This window comes from Heterodontus francisci, chromosome 15 (assembly GCF_036365525.1).
Source record: "Heterodontus francisci isolate sHetFra1 chromosome 15, sHetFra1.hap1, whole genome shotgun sequence".
NCBI lineage: Eukaryota > Metazoa > Chordata > Chondrichthyes > Heterodontiformes > Heterodontidae > Heterodontus > Heterodontus francisci.
In genome coordinates this window covers 22,359,813-22,374,956 of record NC_090385.1, presented here as the reverse complement: position 1 = coordinate 22,374,956, position 15,144 = coordinate 22,359,813, and the positions used below count along the sequence as shown (strand labels likewise).

Genomic DNA, 15,144 nt, shown 5'->3' with positions numbered 1-15,144 from the left:
AGGAATAGCCTACTGACACGCATTATCTAAGGTCAGCCAACAGGGTTGACCATTTGGATGAGGCTCTGCAAGAAGATCTTGCATTTATGTAGTGCTTTTCTCAACCTCAGGATGCCCAAATCACTCCACAGTCAATGAAGTACTTTTGAAGTGTAGTCACTGTTGCAATGTAGGAAACACAAAAGCCAATTTGCACACAGCAAGCTCACACAAACAGTAATGCGATAATGACCAGATAATCTGATTTACTGAAGTTGTTTGAGGGATAAATATTGGTCAGCACAAAATCTAGGCTGACACTCCAGTGCAGTACTGAGGGAGCGTTGCATTGTTGGAGGTGCCATCTTTTAGATGAGACATTAAACCGAGGCCCCAACTGCTCTCTCAGGTGGATGGAAAAGATCCCATGGCACTATTTTAAACAGATAGGGAGTTCTGAGTGTGATTAAAACTCGTGCACTCACCCCAGGAATGATGTTAAAACTTCTTGAGAAGGGGGGAATAATTTGTAGGAATGGTAAAGGGCAGGGGGTAGTTTGCCAATACAGAACTACCAAAATTATTTTAAGGAATGTTACTTTCCTGCACATTTTAAAACCGGCCTAACAATGTTGTCACTGGGTATAAAAATAATTAATTTAAGTCAGCATGCTAATGTGTACTACTCATTTCATCCCCGAGACCTACATCCACCACTCGCATCATGTTTAGCGACATTGTTTTGAGTGACATCTGTTACAAGTGTTTTGTTTTTAAAAAGAAAACTTAGAATTGTGTGTGTTTAAAAACTGAGAAAAGGATTTTTTATGCTCAGTGGACACTAACCTGCAAATAATTGGAATTCCTGCGATGTTTTCAAAGGAAGTCTTCACAAAAGTTGAACTTTATTGGTGATTTGAAAGGAAATTGAACTTGTACAAGGACAGGAAAGCCAGCAATTGCAAGGAAACCACAGGGGTTTGATCTTTCTTCACAGCAGCTTTTGAGTGACAGGGGGAGACACTGTGCCTGGACATGCGACCATGTTCAGGAAGGTTCTTTTTTCACCTTTAACCATTTAAAAAGCCTGTGAATTAGACAAAGGGCAGGCATATGAAATCTTTGCTTTGACCTGCCTGCAGCAAGGGAGGAAGACCCAGAAAAGTGTTACCTCTCTCTATAAAGGAGACGTGCATCTCTTGAAAAGGAATCCTGCATTTGAAAGGTGGCAGGTTCCTATTGCCTCCTGTCTCTGAAGAATTCCTGCATCTAGAGTGGTTCCTGCTGCCTCCTGTGTTTTGGGAGATCCTGAAATTTCAAGAAAGCTTCTACTGCTAGACTGCTGTTTTTAAAAACCGGTTGCTGCACTCCTGCTGAATGTCCTGTGTGACACCTGCTGCAGACAAACTGACTTGAAAGTCTACCCATCACAGACTGTTCATCAACCTCACCTGGAGAGATTGAGTGGCGTCTGACTATTTGACTCTGGGACACCTCACCATACCGAAAACATCCTACCAGAACACGATAAACTCAATCTTTTTTTCTTCCTTTTTATTCCCAAGAAACACCTATAAATCAAAAATCCTTTTGCCCGGTTAACCGTTTTTTTTTAAGTGTATGTGTGTGTGCATAGGGGTTAAGGAAATAAGGAGTTTCTCATATATATACATTTATCTCATTAGCAGTTAAGATTTATTATTTATTTTCTAACAAATAGTTAATGTTAAAGTAACCTGGCTTTGTGTGCTTTATTCTGGGGGATAAATAAAGTGTTTAATTTGGGGTATTCTTTGATAAGTGGGAAACTTTATTTGATATGCTATGACCTGTGGACTAGTGGGACTGAATTAACAGTGCATTACTCCCACCTTGGCCAACTGCGTAACAGCCCTGACAACCAATTTTATCTGCAGCACCTGTGGAAGAATCTGGCACTCTAGAATTGGCCTTTATCGCCACTCCAGGCACTGCTCCACAAACCACTGACCATCTCCAGGTGCTTACCCATTGGCCTCCTTGCCTCGAGAGACAAAGAAGAAGAAGAAGGGTCATAACACATCACAAGTTTGGAAGGACCGAATATAAAGTTATCTTCCTTACTGCTTTTCAAAATTCAAATGTACATTACAGGACAGGAATTTCAGCGCCATTACTTTAAACACCTAATCATAACATACTGAGATTATAAAAAAGGATGTTTAATGAAGGGAAGAAAGTGGTAGAAGCTGTGATTTGAGGCAAAGAGGAAGCTGAGTGCCAAAATTAATAGGGAGAGAAAATGTCAGCATAAGAGAGACTGGGGACGGAGTGGGGGGTGGTGAAAAGAGTGCCAACATGCGCTGGGAGGAAAAGGATACAGAAAATACTTACATAACTGGATTGAAGGAGGAAAAAGTGCCAGATTGCATTGATGGTGAGGAAGGAGTGCCAATATGAACTGGGAGAGTTGAGAAAAATATGTCAAAAAGCCAAGAGGTTGGATGGAATACAGCGTCTGAATATAGGTAACACTGGAGTGTCAATACAAACTGTGTCTGATTGGAGTAGGGTGCCTCGAGAACTGGAGCAGGGGTTAACACATTGCTGAGATAACTCTGGGATAGTGATGGTCAACCTTGTCTATTCCCATCAACTTTTTTTTTTTATTTCCAAAATATACTTTATTCATAAAAATCTGTAACAAATACATTACCAAACAGTTTCAAACAGCACCAAGTCAAAAAATACAAACAGTGCAAAGGCGGTCCGTTTCCTTCTATACAATCATGAGTTGCCTCACAACCCTTCCATTTCATTGTCGTGCCAGATACATTTTTACATTTTAAAGCAGACAGAATTTTCCCAATACAGTTCAAGGGGTTTCCCATGGATCCAGCCCCTCAGTTCAGCTTGGTGGGGGGGACCTTACACCATTGAGCCTTTGCTGCAGCTGCCAGCCATCAATGCCTTCCCTCTTCCTAACAGCCATCTGGAGACTGAACCAGACAGTTCAAACCTTGGTGTCATATCTGACCCTGAGATGAGCTTCCAAATGCAGATTCGCACCATCACAAAGACCACCCATTGTCACCTCCATAACATGACCCCACCCCTGCCTCAGCTCATCTGTTGAAATCCTCACCCACACCTTTGTTACCTCTAGACTTGGCTATTCCAAAAAACTCCTGTTCTGTTTCCCATTTTCCACCCTCTGTAAACTTGAGGTTAACCAAAACTCTGCTGCCCTTGTCCTAACTCCCCCAAGTCCCGTATACCCATCACTCCTGTGCAGAAATGCCTCAATTGTAAAACTGTCATTGTTACAGACAGGTGGGAAATGATAGGGATGGTTCTCCTATTTCATCTTTCAACTGACTGAAGACAGTGTTTTTATTAGAATTGTGTTTTAATGGTCAATAAACAGACAAATGACCAGTTTTCTCATAGGTTTAAAGAAAATGTTTATTAAACAATACCTGAAAATATTCACCATTTCACCCACTCACACACAAGAAAAGATAGAGATTAAAAGATAGCATGCATTTAAATCAGATGGTTTTAAAAAGAGCTCGGTGTGAAACCTTGTTTGTTGTCCCGGGAGGAAAATTCAAGAATGGTGCAGACCTGTTTCTCCTTTCTCCTGGTTCACTGGCGTCAAACTTTGGAAAGATTCAGGTGGATGGATGCTCTGCTGCAGATTTCTTTGGTCAAATCTCAGTCACAGTACAATACTGAAAATCCTGTTACAATTTCTCAGGAAGGGAGTTTCAAAGGCCACCTTTGGTCTCTGCCTCTAGGTAGTTTAAAGATGGTATTTGGGCAGGGTCCTTCTTCTTGCTGGGATGGGTCTCTCTCCTCCTTCTGGCTTTTGCACAGAAAATATCTGTTATTAAAACACCTTATCAGACTCTTGGTTTCTGTAAGGTGACCAAAATTTCTCTCCCATTGTGTTTTCGTAAATGGTGTTTGATGGTGTGGCCATTGTTAGACAATGGGTTTGGATATTATTCATTTCTCTCTACACCATCTGGATAAAATTGTGTTTTTTCACAACCTTTATTCTGAGTCTGGAGTCTCTCTGTCTGCAAAGTCATTGTCTGCCCAACTTTTTGAAGTGGGGTAGCCATTAACATTGAATGGACCATTTACATTTATAATGCTTTCTTCAACACTTGACTAGACATGACAATTGCTTCAGGGTTCCAGCAGCTACCATGTGTATTTGCAGTACAGGAGCGGTCACCTGGCCTCTTACTTCATCTTGTTTTGCAGCAAAAGGTGTCTGTTTTGAGTTCAATGCATCAGTTCATTTGACAGTTTGTAATTTCTCCTTGCATGACCATGACATCAACCTTGTTTTCAAATTTCTCCTTGGCCTCTTTCCACCCAATCACTAACCACTTCCAGCCCTACAACCTTCCAAAATATCAGCACTCTTCTAATTCTGGCCTTCCTGTGCATCCCCAATTTTAATCATTCCACCACTCGCAACCTGCCAACGCCCTAAGATCTGGATTCGCTCCTTAAACCTCTCTACCTCTCATTCTATTTGAAGATACTCTTAAAACCTCTCTCTTTGACCAAGCCTTTGGCTATCTGGCCCTAATATCTCCTTATGTGGCTTGTTATCAAACTTTGTTTGATAATACTCCTGTGAACTGCTTTGGGACAGTTCACTATGTTACAGGCACTACATAAATACAAGTTGTTGTTGTCACCAGCTGTTTTGTCTGTTGAAAATCTAAACTACACTTTTTGAAAAAGCTAAAAATCTATTTATTGTGGACCATAAAAGTGCTTAAAAAAAAGTACTCGGAATATTTCCTCATCTCTATACATGTTCCATAATTTTATAACTCCAGCATTTACCATAAAGTGAAGCAGTTGAAGAAGGAAGTTCACCACCACATTCTCAAGGGTAATTAGGGATGCCCTGCCAGTGATGCCCACATGCCATGAATGAAAGGAATCTCATGAGGATTCCCTTCATAGATATATAGATAGATACAGCACTGAAACAGGCCCTTCAGCCCAACAAGTCCATGCCAACCATCAACCACCCCATTTATACTAATCCTACATTAATCCCATTTCCCTCTCACATCCCCACCCACCCTCAATTCTTATACTACCTACCTACACTAGGGGCAATTTATAATGGCCAATTTACCTATCAGCCCACAAGTCTTTGGCATGTGGGAGGAAACCAGAGCACCCAGAGAAAACCCACACAGTCACAGGGAGAACTTGCAAATTCCACACAGACAGTCCCCAGAATTGAACCTGGGTCACTGGAGCTGTGAGGCTGCGGTGCTAACCACTGCACCACCCTCTTCTTTTAAAATCTCTCTGCAATGTAGAAAACAAAGAACTTGCATTTCTATAGCACATTTTACAACTTCAGGACGTCTTAAAGTGCTTCACAGCAAATTAAGGACATTTGTAGGGCAGTCACTGCTGTAATTTAGGCAAACAGAGACTAATTTGTGCAAGGTTCTACTAACAGCAATGGAATCAATGACCAGGTAATCTGTTTTAGTGGTGAAAGAATGGGGAATATATCTATCGCTTAAATTACAAAAACCCCAACTACCTGTTTTCACATCTCAGATCCCTTCTTCAGTTCCACTTTGAGGCTGTTTCAGCTTTTACTGCTGATCAACGTTTTCTTGTTTTCCAGGTTGATGTGCATGCAGAGTGCACAGGGCACAAATGCTCATTTAATATTTCTCTGCATTAACAATTAATTTGATTGATGCACAACATAGAAAATTTCAACACAAAAGTTAACTAACCATCAGTACAAAAGGTCAGCTGTCTAATACTGCTAAGTGCTAACTCCACCACTCAGCTAAATACTTCAATCCTGGTTTGTTGCCTTCAGTATTTTTCTTCAATTAAATACTTAACTAATCCCCTCTTAAATGCCGTGGTGACTCATCTTCAATAACCGCTTTCAGCAAAGCATTCAACACTCCATTATTTGCTGAAAAACCTCTTTCTGGTCACCCCTTTATTCAAGAAATACTATGCAAATAATCACACCAGACATGGATAGAGCTATTATTTACATCAAAAATCAGATCATTTAAAATCCAAAATACTGACCATGCAGCAACACTAATGATTAACCAGTGATCATAATACCCAAATGATTCTGCTCACCAACCACTGTACTTTCCCTTCTCTCACCTCTTTTCTTGAAATGCAATGACTTGTTTAGGATAAGGTTTCATCAATACTAGCCCAAGTGACCAAGTCCCCGGGTCCTGATGGGCTTCATCGTACAATCTTAATGGATGTGGCTAATGAGGTAGTAGATGTGCTGGTGGTAATTTTACTGAATTCGCCAGATTCTGGAAAGGTTCCATCAGCCTGCAAAGTAGCAAATATAACCCCTCTATCCAAGACTAGGTGAGGAGGCAGAAAACAGGTAACTATAGGCCTGTTAGCTTGGTGTCTGTCATGGGGAAGGTGTTAGAATCGATCATTAAGGAGGCTATAGCTGGGCACTTAGAAAAACTCAAGGTACTCGGGAATAGTCAGCATGGTTTTGTGAAAAGCAAATCATTAACCAATTTGTTGTAGAGTTCTTTGAAGGAGTAATAAGCACTGTGGATAAAGGGGAGCCCGTTGACGTGCTGTACTTGGATTTCCAGAAGGCATTTGACAAGGTGCCACATAAAAGGTTATTGTGCAAAGTAGGAGCTCATGGTGTAGTGGGTCACATATTAGCATGGAAAGAAGATTGGCTGGCTGGCAGAAAACAGACAGTATGCATAAATGGATCCTTTTCTGATTGGCAGGAGGTGACGAGTGAAGTCCCGCAGGGGTCTGTGCTGGGGCCTCAACTTTTTACAATTGATTTCAATTACTTAGATGTCATGGTAGCTAGATTTGCAGATGACACAAAGATAGGTAGGAAAGTAAGTTGTGAAGAGGACATAAGGAGGTTTCAGACTGACATAGATAGGTTGAGTGAGTGGGCAAAAATATGGCAAATGGAGCATAATGTGGGAAAATGTGAAGTTGTTCACTTTGGCAGGAAGAATAAAAAAGCAGAGTATTTCTTAAACATTTTTAAAGAGACAAGTAATTTAAAGTAAATAAAAATGAATTAAAAAAGTCTTTCCAAGCCCTTTCCCACCTTCCCCCCCATATCAATGCATGTCATTCCTACCCTTCTCCCCGACCCGAAATACTTATCTTAATTAGATGACCGTCCCTCCCCCTGCCAAAGATCAGAACCTTTGTCCTTTACCCCTTCCCACTCCACCCTCCCGTACTAAGAAAATTACCTCCTCCCCACAGGTGTCACACCTCGTTTCCCCGGAAGGGGATTCGAAGGCGTGGCAGTGCCGTCTGCCAGGATGAAGATCAGTGCAGCAAATCAGGAGGCGACAGGACCTTCATTCAGGTAGGTTAATTTATTTACATATGGAAATCGTGGTCCCATCGCCAAGCGGCAGAGGGGCAACCACGAGGCCTCCCCGCCTCCGTTGAGATCAGGCTGGGCCATGCCGGCGTCAGGGTCGGTGGCAGGCCTCATCCGGAGCTATCTTCATGCCCCCCCACCCCACCATTGCCCGACGTCCAGGGCTCTATAAATTTCAGCCCCACATCTTGAATACTGTGGGCAGTTTTGGTCTCTTATTTAAGGAAGGATGTAAATGCACTGGAGGTTCAGAGGAGGTTTACTAGATTGATACCTGGAATGAGCGGGTTGTCTTCTGAGGAAAGGCTGGACAGACTGGGCTTGTTTTCATTGGAGTTTAGAAGAGTAAGGGGAGACTTGATTGAAGTTTATAAGAACCTGAATGGTCCTGACAAGGTGGATGTCGAAAGGGTGTTTCCTCCTGTGGGTGAGTCCAGAACAACGGGGCACTGTTTTAAAATTAAGGGTTGCCCTTTTACGATAGAGATGAGGAGAAATTTTTTTCTCTCAGAGGGTTGTGTCACTTTGGAACTGTCTGCCACAGAAGGTGGTGGAGGCAGGGTCATTGAATAATTTTAAAGCAGATGCAGATAGATTCTTGTTAGGCAAAGGAATCAAAGGTTATTGGGGGTAGATGGGAGAATGGAATTCGAAACACAAACAGATCAGCCATGATCTTATTGAATGGCGGAGAAGGCTCGAGGGGCCGAACGGTCTACTTCTGCTCCTAATTTGTATGTTCGTATGACCATTTTTAAAATGTGATTGGGGAACCACAGTTAACTCTGATTCCATCTTCACGTAACATCCACATTTGTGTTTTGCAGCAGGAATCATTTAACAGCAATTTTCTCCTCCTTATCTTGAGGAACGTAGACACAATTGTAGTAGCCTATAAATACCTCCTCCTCAAACATTTCCTCCCCCACTTCCCATACATCAGGAAACTCAGTGCAGATTAGCTATTGGACCTGGAACCTTCCTGATCATTATGGCTTAGCGCCAGTGCAGTGAACTTACCAATTTAGCCACTGCAGAAATCTACAGCATTCATAAAATAGTCTTGTTATCTTTGGCACCAAAGTCTTCCTGCAGACAGTTAAAGTTGTAGGAATCCGTTAACTTACTTGACTTTGCACCAACTACACATGCATAATAACACAACCACATGCAAAATCATGGAACGGCTTTCATAAACACCCTAAATGCATTTCCAAAAAGAATTCAACATTTCATTCTATGCTTGCTCATGATTTATGGATATTCTAAACTATTGCGATCTTGTCGGCATGTCAATTAATAAATGTAGTGACAAGTGACTGCAAAACAAATAGCAAGTTGTTACGGGCACATAACACATTACGCTCCTATGCATTGGTGGGATTAATGCTGGGTCCATGCTCACAGATATCCTGCAATTAACATTTCTGAAAACTTGAGAGTAATCTCCAAATTCAGGAGCAAGAGAAAGCACAGAGCACCATTATTATAAAGTTGCGATACAAACATATATGTTGTTGCCATTTAATCAGTTATTGTAATGGAAAGTCATTAAAAAAAGCACTGTGCTATACTCTTCTTCTTTGGCCTCATCTCGAGAGACAATGGGTAAGTGCCTGGAGGTGGTCAGTGGTGTGTGGAGCAGCGACTGGAGTGGCTATAAAGGCCAATTCTAGAGTTTAGTTTTAGTTTAGTTTAGAGATACAGCACTGAAACAGGCCCTTCGGCCCACCGAGTCTGTGCCGACCATCAACCACCCATTTATACTAATCTTACACTAATCCCATATTCCTACCACATCCCCACCTGTCCCTATATTTCCCTACCACCTACCTATACTAGGGACAATTTATAATGGCCAATTTACCTACCTACCAACCTGCAGGTCTTTTGGCTTGTGGGAGGAAACCGGAGCACCCGGAGAAAACCCACACAGACACAGGGAGAACTTGCAAACTCCACACAGGCAGTACCCAGAATTGAACCCGGGTCGCTGGAGCTGTGAGGCTGCGGTGCTAACCACTGCGCCACTGTGCTGCTGACAGGCTCTTCCACAGGTGCTGCAGAAAAATTTGTTTATCGGGGCTGTTACACAGTTGGCTCTCCCCTTGCGCTTTTGTCTTTTTTCCTGCCAACTGCTAAGTCTCTTCGACTCGCCACATTTTAGCCCCGCCTTTATGGCTGCCCGCCAGCTCTGGCGAACGCTATACTGTGCTTGTACATATTTAACATATAGCTGACTACAGATCTGCAAGGAGTTATGTATGCCACTTAGTACTTCTTTAAATATTTGGGGGAAAAATGTTTAAAGGGTAAGGGGAAAAGCTCCCTCAGTAAGCCAGCACTACAATGATGGATTCTTCTTTCTGTACTGTAAACTTCTACGATTATGTTTTAAACTTCAACAATTACTGGACATTCTATTGTGCAACTCTCAACAGCAACCATCGTACTCAGTTCCGTCAGTGACAATTTATCTGAGTACACACAATTATTGTACAAAATCATTTTATTTAGGATATTTTTCTTATCTATTAAATTTTACAGGTTACCAAAAACTATAATTAGAGCCTTTACTATTAATCCTATTTCTGATGGCCTCAATGCCAAGATTAGTGTGTAGCTGTCTTCAGCAACTGTGCAGAGAATTGGTGAGTATTATTGCTGGAGGTATTGAAAAACTTTAAATTGGATTGAGTCTTTCTCCCCTTGTATTTATCTTCCTGCTAAATTTATGCTTTACACTCCTGAACTCTCCAACTTTACCGTGGAATTCCTTCTTCCTTGAACCACCAAATCCTGCTGGATTACAAATAGGGGCAGTTCCTCCCCTTCTTCCAGTCCGTCAGCCAAGAAGCCCAGTTTCAGATGTGAGTCTTGTGTCAGAGGGCTAACGTGGCCAAGCTGTATCCCAGCCTTGTTCAATGTCCAATGTGCACTTTCCAGCAGGAATCTTCGGGTAGCAATCAGAACAGGCAATATTGGCTGCTTACTTCCCCCTCTTGCACCAGGCACAAAGCACTGAGATCAATCTCCTGGTCTGCTGTGGCTCATCGAGTGTGGTATTGGGGTCAGGGCACCTGTTCAATAAGGCGATTTTGCACCAATGCAGAGTGCGTCATGAGCTAGAAAGATATATTGGGGTTAAAATTCATCTCGAGCGGTGGCGCAAAGTGGGCAATATTGGATGGGCCACCCGTTATACGCAGTGTTTTTTTTAGATTTTAAAAAACATTGGTAGAGTTGTTAACTCAATGCTACTATTACTAGTTATACAAGAACTACTTGCGTTTGCAGATCATATTAATGGTATCAACCACCTGTGCGCCCTAACAAGTCATGAATGATGTCGACACCGTAAGAGAGAGGCGACAAGGAGTGGATAAAAGCAACGTTTAGAAACTTAAAAAAAATAAAACATTCTGCAGATAGAATAAGCAATGATAGTGGAACAGATACAAATGCACAAGCTTGCAGGCTGGTATGGTTTCCCCCCACCACACATCTGATAAATCAAACGCTTGCTCCTATATTGGTCCAATGAAAATAATACATTATATATACACAATATGATCAAGCAAGTTTCAATGTAGAAATGCTGGTAATAAATAGTTTTGTCGGGGGGGGGGGGAACAAAACTACACAAACTTTGAGTTGCATCACTAAAGTTTTACTGGGCAATTGCTTACAGGGCTAGACACCAAGGACAGGCTTGGGGAAACTCACCCGGTCGACAGCAGCAGCAGATTGTATTTCCAACACACGCTCACTCGGGTGCATGGGGACACGGGAGGCATCTGGTAAATACTCAGCTGAATACTCGCTCCCGCTCTGCAGCCTCAGCTCCCGTTTTACCTCGGATCGGAGATCCAAGTAACAGACCAGCGTGACCAGGTGCAGGAACAGCGACAGGACGAAGCAGCCCAGGAAGATCCCACAGTTGTTGCATTGCTTCCTGCAATCGCAAGTTGTGGGAAACGCTTTCTCGTAATTTAATAACTTGCCCTCGAAACTTTTCGTTGACATTTTTTTAAAGTACTATTCCAGTCGTTGAAAGTATTTTTTCTTCTTCCTACACCATATCCAATCGTCTACTTTTAACCAAAAAAAAATCCGATTAGTTGATTTTAAACAGCAAGAACTTCCTGCACTGAAGAGGTTCTCATGTGAGTGGTTTATTAAACAGGGAAACTGAGTCAGGTTACATTCCACCTGCCAATCAGACCTGAGACGTCCCACCCCATTGTGGGAACCTTTCCCTTATTGGCTAGCTGCAACGCCCATCATCCAACATCATGACAATTCGATGGACCGTTTCAGAGAATGGTATTATTTTTCCAACTTGTCATTTGCACAGCAATAATAGGAACAGTTCCAAAAAAAGTGAAAATAAACATGCATGTTTTATTCATTCTAAAAAGTTTCCGCGTCTTTTGCAACTTCGAGGAGTAAAATTCTTTGCAAATTAGAGACCTTCAAAAAAATGTAAAGTTTTTTTCCCCCGCAAGGAGATTATAAATTGTAGCAAATGCATCATTTGGGTGACACTATTTGTGATAGGCATGGTGTGAAACATTTCTCCTTTTTTCCCCCGTAGATTGCTCTCCCTTAAGATAGCTTGTGTGATGTGACTAACGTGTCCGAGATTCGAGCTTTCCGATCCAAGAGCGAGTGCTAAACTCACAGACACACTGTGTTCAGCACAGGCACAGACACATCGACACACCTGATCGGCGAATGTGCTCTCCTGTGAGTACTGTGTGACTGAGCTTTAAAAAGCATGTTTTCTGGATAAAAAGAAATATTTAGCAAAACTGCACCACGGTTCCATTCTTGCTGTCAAGTTTTAACCCTTGTTTTGTTAATGGAGAAGAAAATACACAGAACGATGTTTAAACGATAAAATAAACGGCCAGTAACTGGGAGTTGCCCCGCCCCGCCCCCCAATCGCTTGTAGATTTTTTCTTAGCTTTCTCAGGAAGTCTTTTGAAGTTACAGTATTTGTGCATGTGAGCCAGAGACGCAACAGGTTGTAGAACGGTTCAAGATGTTCCTTTATGTGTGCTAGCCCTGGTTCAGTGAGTCGCACTCTCGTCAAAGGTCGTGCTTTCAAGTTCCATTCCAGGACTTGAGCACAAAATCGAAACTGACACTGTCAGGAAGTACAGCAATATAGAAGTTGCTGCCTTTCAGATGAGACATTAAATTGAGGCCCTTTCTGCTCTCTCAGGTGGATGTAAAAGATCCAGTGACACTATTTCAAAGACGTTCTTGTCAATATTTACCCCTCCTCCAATCAACATCACTGAAAAAAAAATGATCTGGCCATTATCACATTATCACAACAGTGGGACCTTGCTGTGCACAGATTGGCTGCTGCATTTCCTGCATTACAAAATCACTTCAAAATTATTTAATTGGCTGTAAAGTGCTTTGAGATATCCTGAGGTCACGAAAGGTGCTTCATAAAAAAAGGCAAGATTTTTTTCCCCTTTACATGATTTCATTGCAACCACAGGGTTCATGAAACTGCAAGAAGCTAGAAAGCTTCAATGAAAACGCTTACAAGTCTCTGAGACTATTTTTTAAAATGTGTTCTCTTCTGAACATGCTGATTTATGTTGGTCTTTGGATACCGTTGGCTATCTGGTACCTTATGCCAGTGATCACTTGTATGATCCTAGACAGTGACTATTGTCAGGCTATTCAGCCATTGGGAGGCAGCGACGGAGTCCGTAAAGGGGGGGGGGGGTACAGGTCATGAACCCCCCACCACATCATTTTGAAGTCAGCTGTGCAGCTTTGATAGTTCAGCTCCATTTGGCTCACAGGAACCTCTGTCCCCCATCTTCACTCTGTAGGTTTGTGCAGTTTCTGGCTTGGCCTTCGGACTGGGTAAGTCACCATTCCCCAGTTTCCAGCTCAATTCCCTTCCTGCCATGTTGACCAAACATTGAGATTGATCTCCCTAGTCAGCCCAACGTAGCTCTGCCACAGAAGAGGACAGGACTCAATACTGTCCTTGTCTGATATCCACACACATATACTTCCCAGCACGGATGACAATCAGCAGTGAAAGCATAGCTGATTTAACCTTCCTTAACCTAGGGACACTAATGCCAATTGTACTGGCCTAGCTGACATCAGCTAACTCGCACAGAAAATGTACTAGGGCTCTCCTGGTCTCTTGACTCAGCAATACCAACCAAAACTATTAAAGGAGGTAGCATGATAATTGTAATTTCCTGCTTCTTGTGTTTCCCTGTTGTGATCCAGATTGCAGCATTGCACTGCTGTAGCCAGGGCCCAATTCTTTCTGATGAAAATTTGTGTGGAGCTGTCACAGGTCCATTCAATCAGAAGGGTCTCAGAGCTGAGCCCAATACTGCTATCAACCAATACCCACATGCAAGCACTTTCCAGAATGGGTCACTGTTTAATGATCAGTAGAAGGAACCCCAACTTTTTTTTTGCCAAAAATATACTTTATTCATAAAAACCTGTAAAAAAAAAAAATACATTACAAAACAGTTCCAATTTGACATTCCAGAAAGTGCAAAGCAATCAGTTTCCTTCAATACAGAAAGTGAGTTGCCTCACAACTCTTCCATTCCATTTTACATGCAATGCACATTTGCATTACCCAGCAAAACCATATTTTGGTGCATACAACCTCAGGGGTTTCACTGTCCTTTTCCCTCGATCTCTCTCCTGAATATTCTAACTAGCCAATCAGAATGCAGACTACATTAAAGAGGGAAGTCTTTAAAGTGATTGTGCAGATTTTCACAGTGCCAACCTAATGATGGAGCTCTTTTTATTCCTCCCCATTGGTCTCTCTGCCCTCCCTTACCCCCTGCCAAAGGTGAGATTTTCCTGCACCAGAAACTGGTGGTATGAAAACGAATCCAGATATACCTGTCCTTCTTCACCATGTCACTGCAGCCTTCTCAATCACATCATTGGAGAAGTGTTAGATTTAACATTTTATATTTCTGCACTGCTTTCCAAAGAGCAGCAGTATACCAGTGTTGCTCTCCCCTTGACACTTCCATTCAGCACTATTCTCCATCAACTATCAAATAGAATCCAGTGGCTGTTCCTAAAACCTAAAAAAATGCATGTCTGTGCTGACAATGGGATAAGGTAAATCAGCAAGTTTACATTACCCATTGCTGTTGATGGTGGCTAAGTTTCTAAAGGTAGAAGTGTATTTCACTGATCACACAACCACATACTGTAGGTGTGCCTACAGATCAAACATAAGATGGGTTTAGGTGGAGGGGGAAGAGAGCAGCAGGATGTCACTCTGTGTGCAGTGAAGCCAAGATATTCCAAAACTGCAAATTATGACAAATAACACATGTAGCTGTCTGCTGAACCCCTCACCTATGGCACTGTTACCTTTAAACTCAACTCTTCCAACTGACCTGATCAAATAACCTGCTGCCTGTATTCTAACTTGTGCTAAGTCCTGTTCATCCGTCGCCGCTGTGCCTGAAGACCTACATTACCTCCTGGTCTGGAAACAACCCAATTTTATAGTTCTTATTCTTCTTTTCAAATCCTTCCATGGCCCCTCAATTTCTGTAACATCTTCCAGCCCTCTAACCTTCCTTACCTTACCCTCCGGGAGCGGAGCGGAGAGGAGCGGACCTGTGGAGAGAACGCCAAGAGTGGAGCTGATAAATTGAGCCCGAGGATTGAGGCCCAGTCAATTACCTTCCGGGAGCGGAGTGGAGAGCAGT

At 42.3% G+C, this 15,144-nt stretch overlaps 1 protein-coding gene across 4 annotated transcripts in view; it reads right to left on the bottom strand.

Annotated features, from left to right (window-relative positions):
• The window catches only part of eda (ectodysplasin A), a 301,068-nt gene extending 289,501 nt beyond the window's left edge, over positions 1-11,567 (bottom strand). For all 4 annotated transcript variants that reach the window (XM_068047219.1, XM_068047220.1, XM_068047221.1 and 1 more), the window contains exon 1: positions 11,123-11,567. In XM_068047219.1, coding sequence (XP_067903320.1) covers positions 11,123-11,422 — 300 coding nt within the window. In that variant the 5' untranslated portion in view covers positions 11,423-11,567. The remainder of the gene's footprint in view (positions 1-11,122) is intronic.
• Between the last annotated feature and the right edge of the window lie 3,577 nt (positions 11,568-15,144).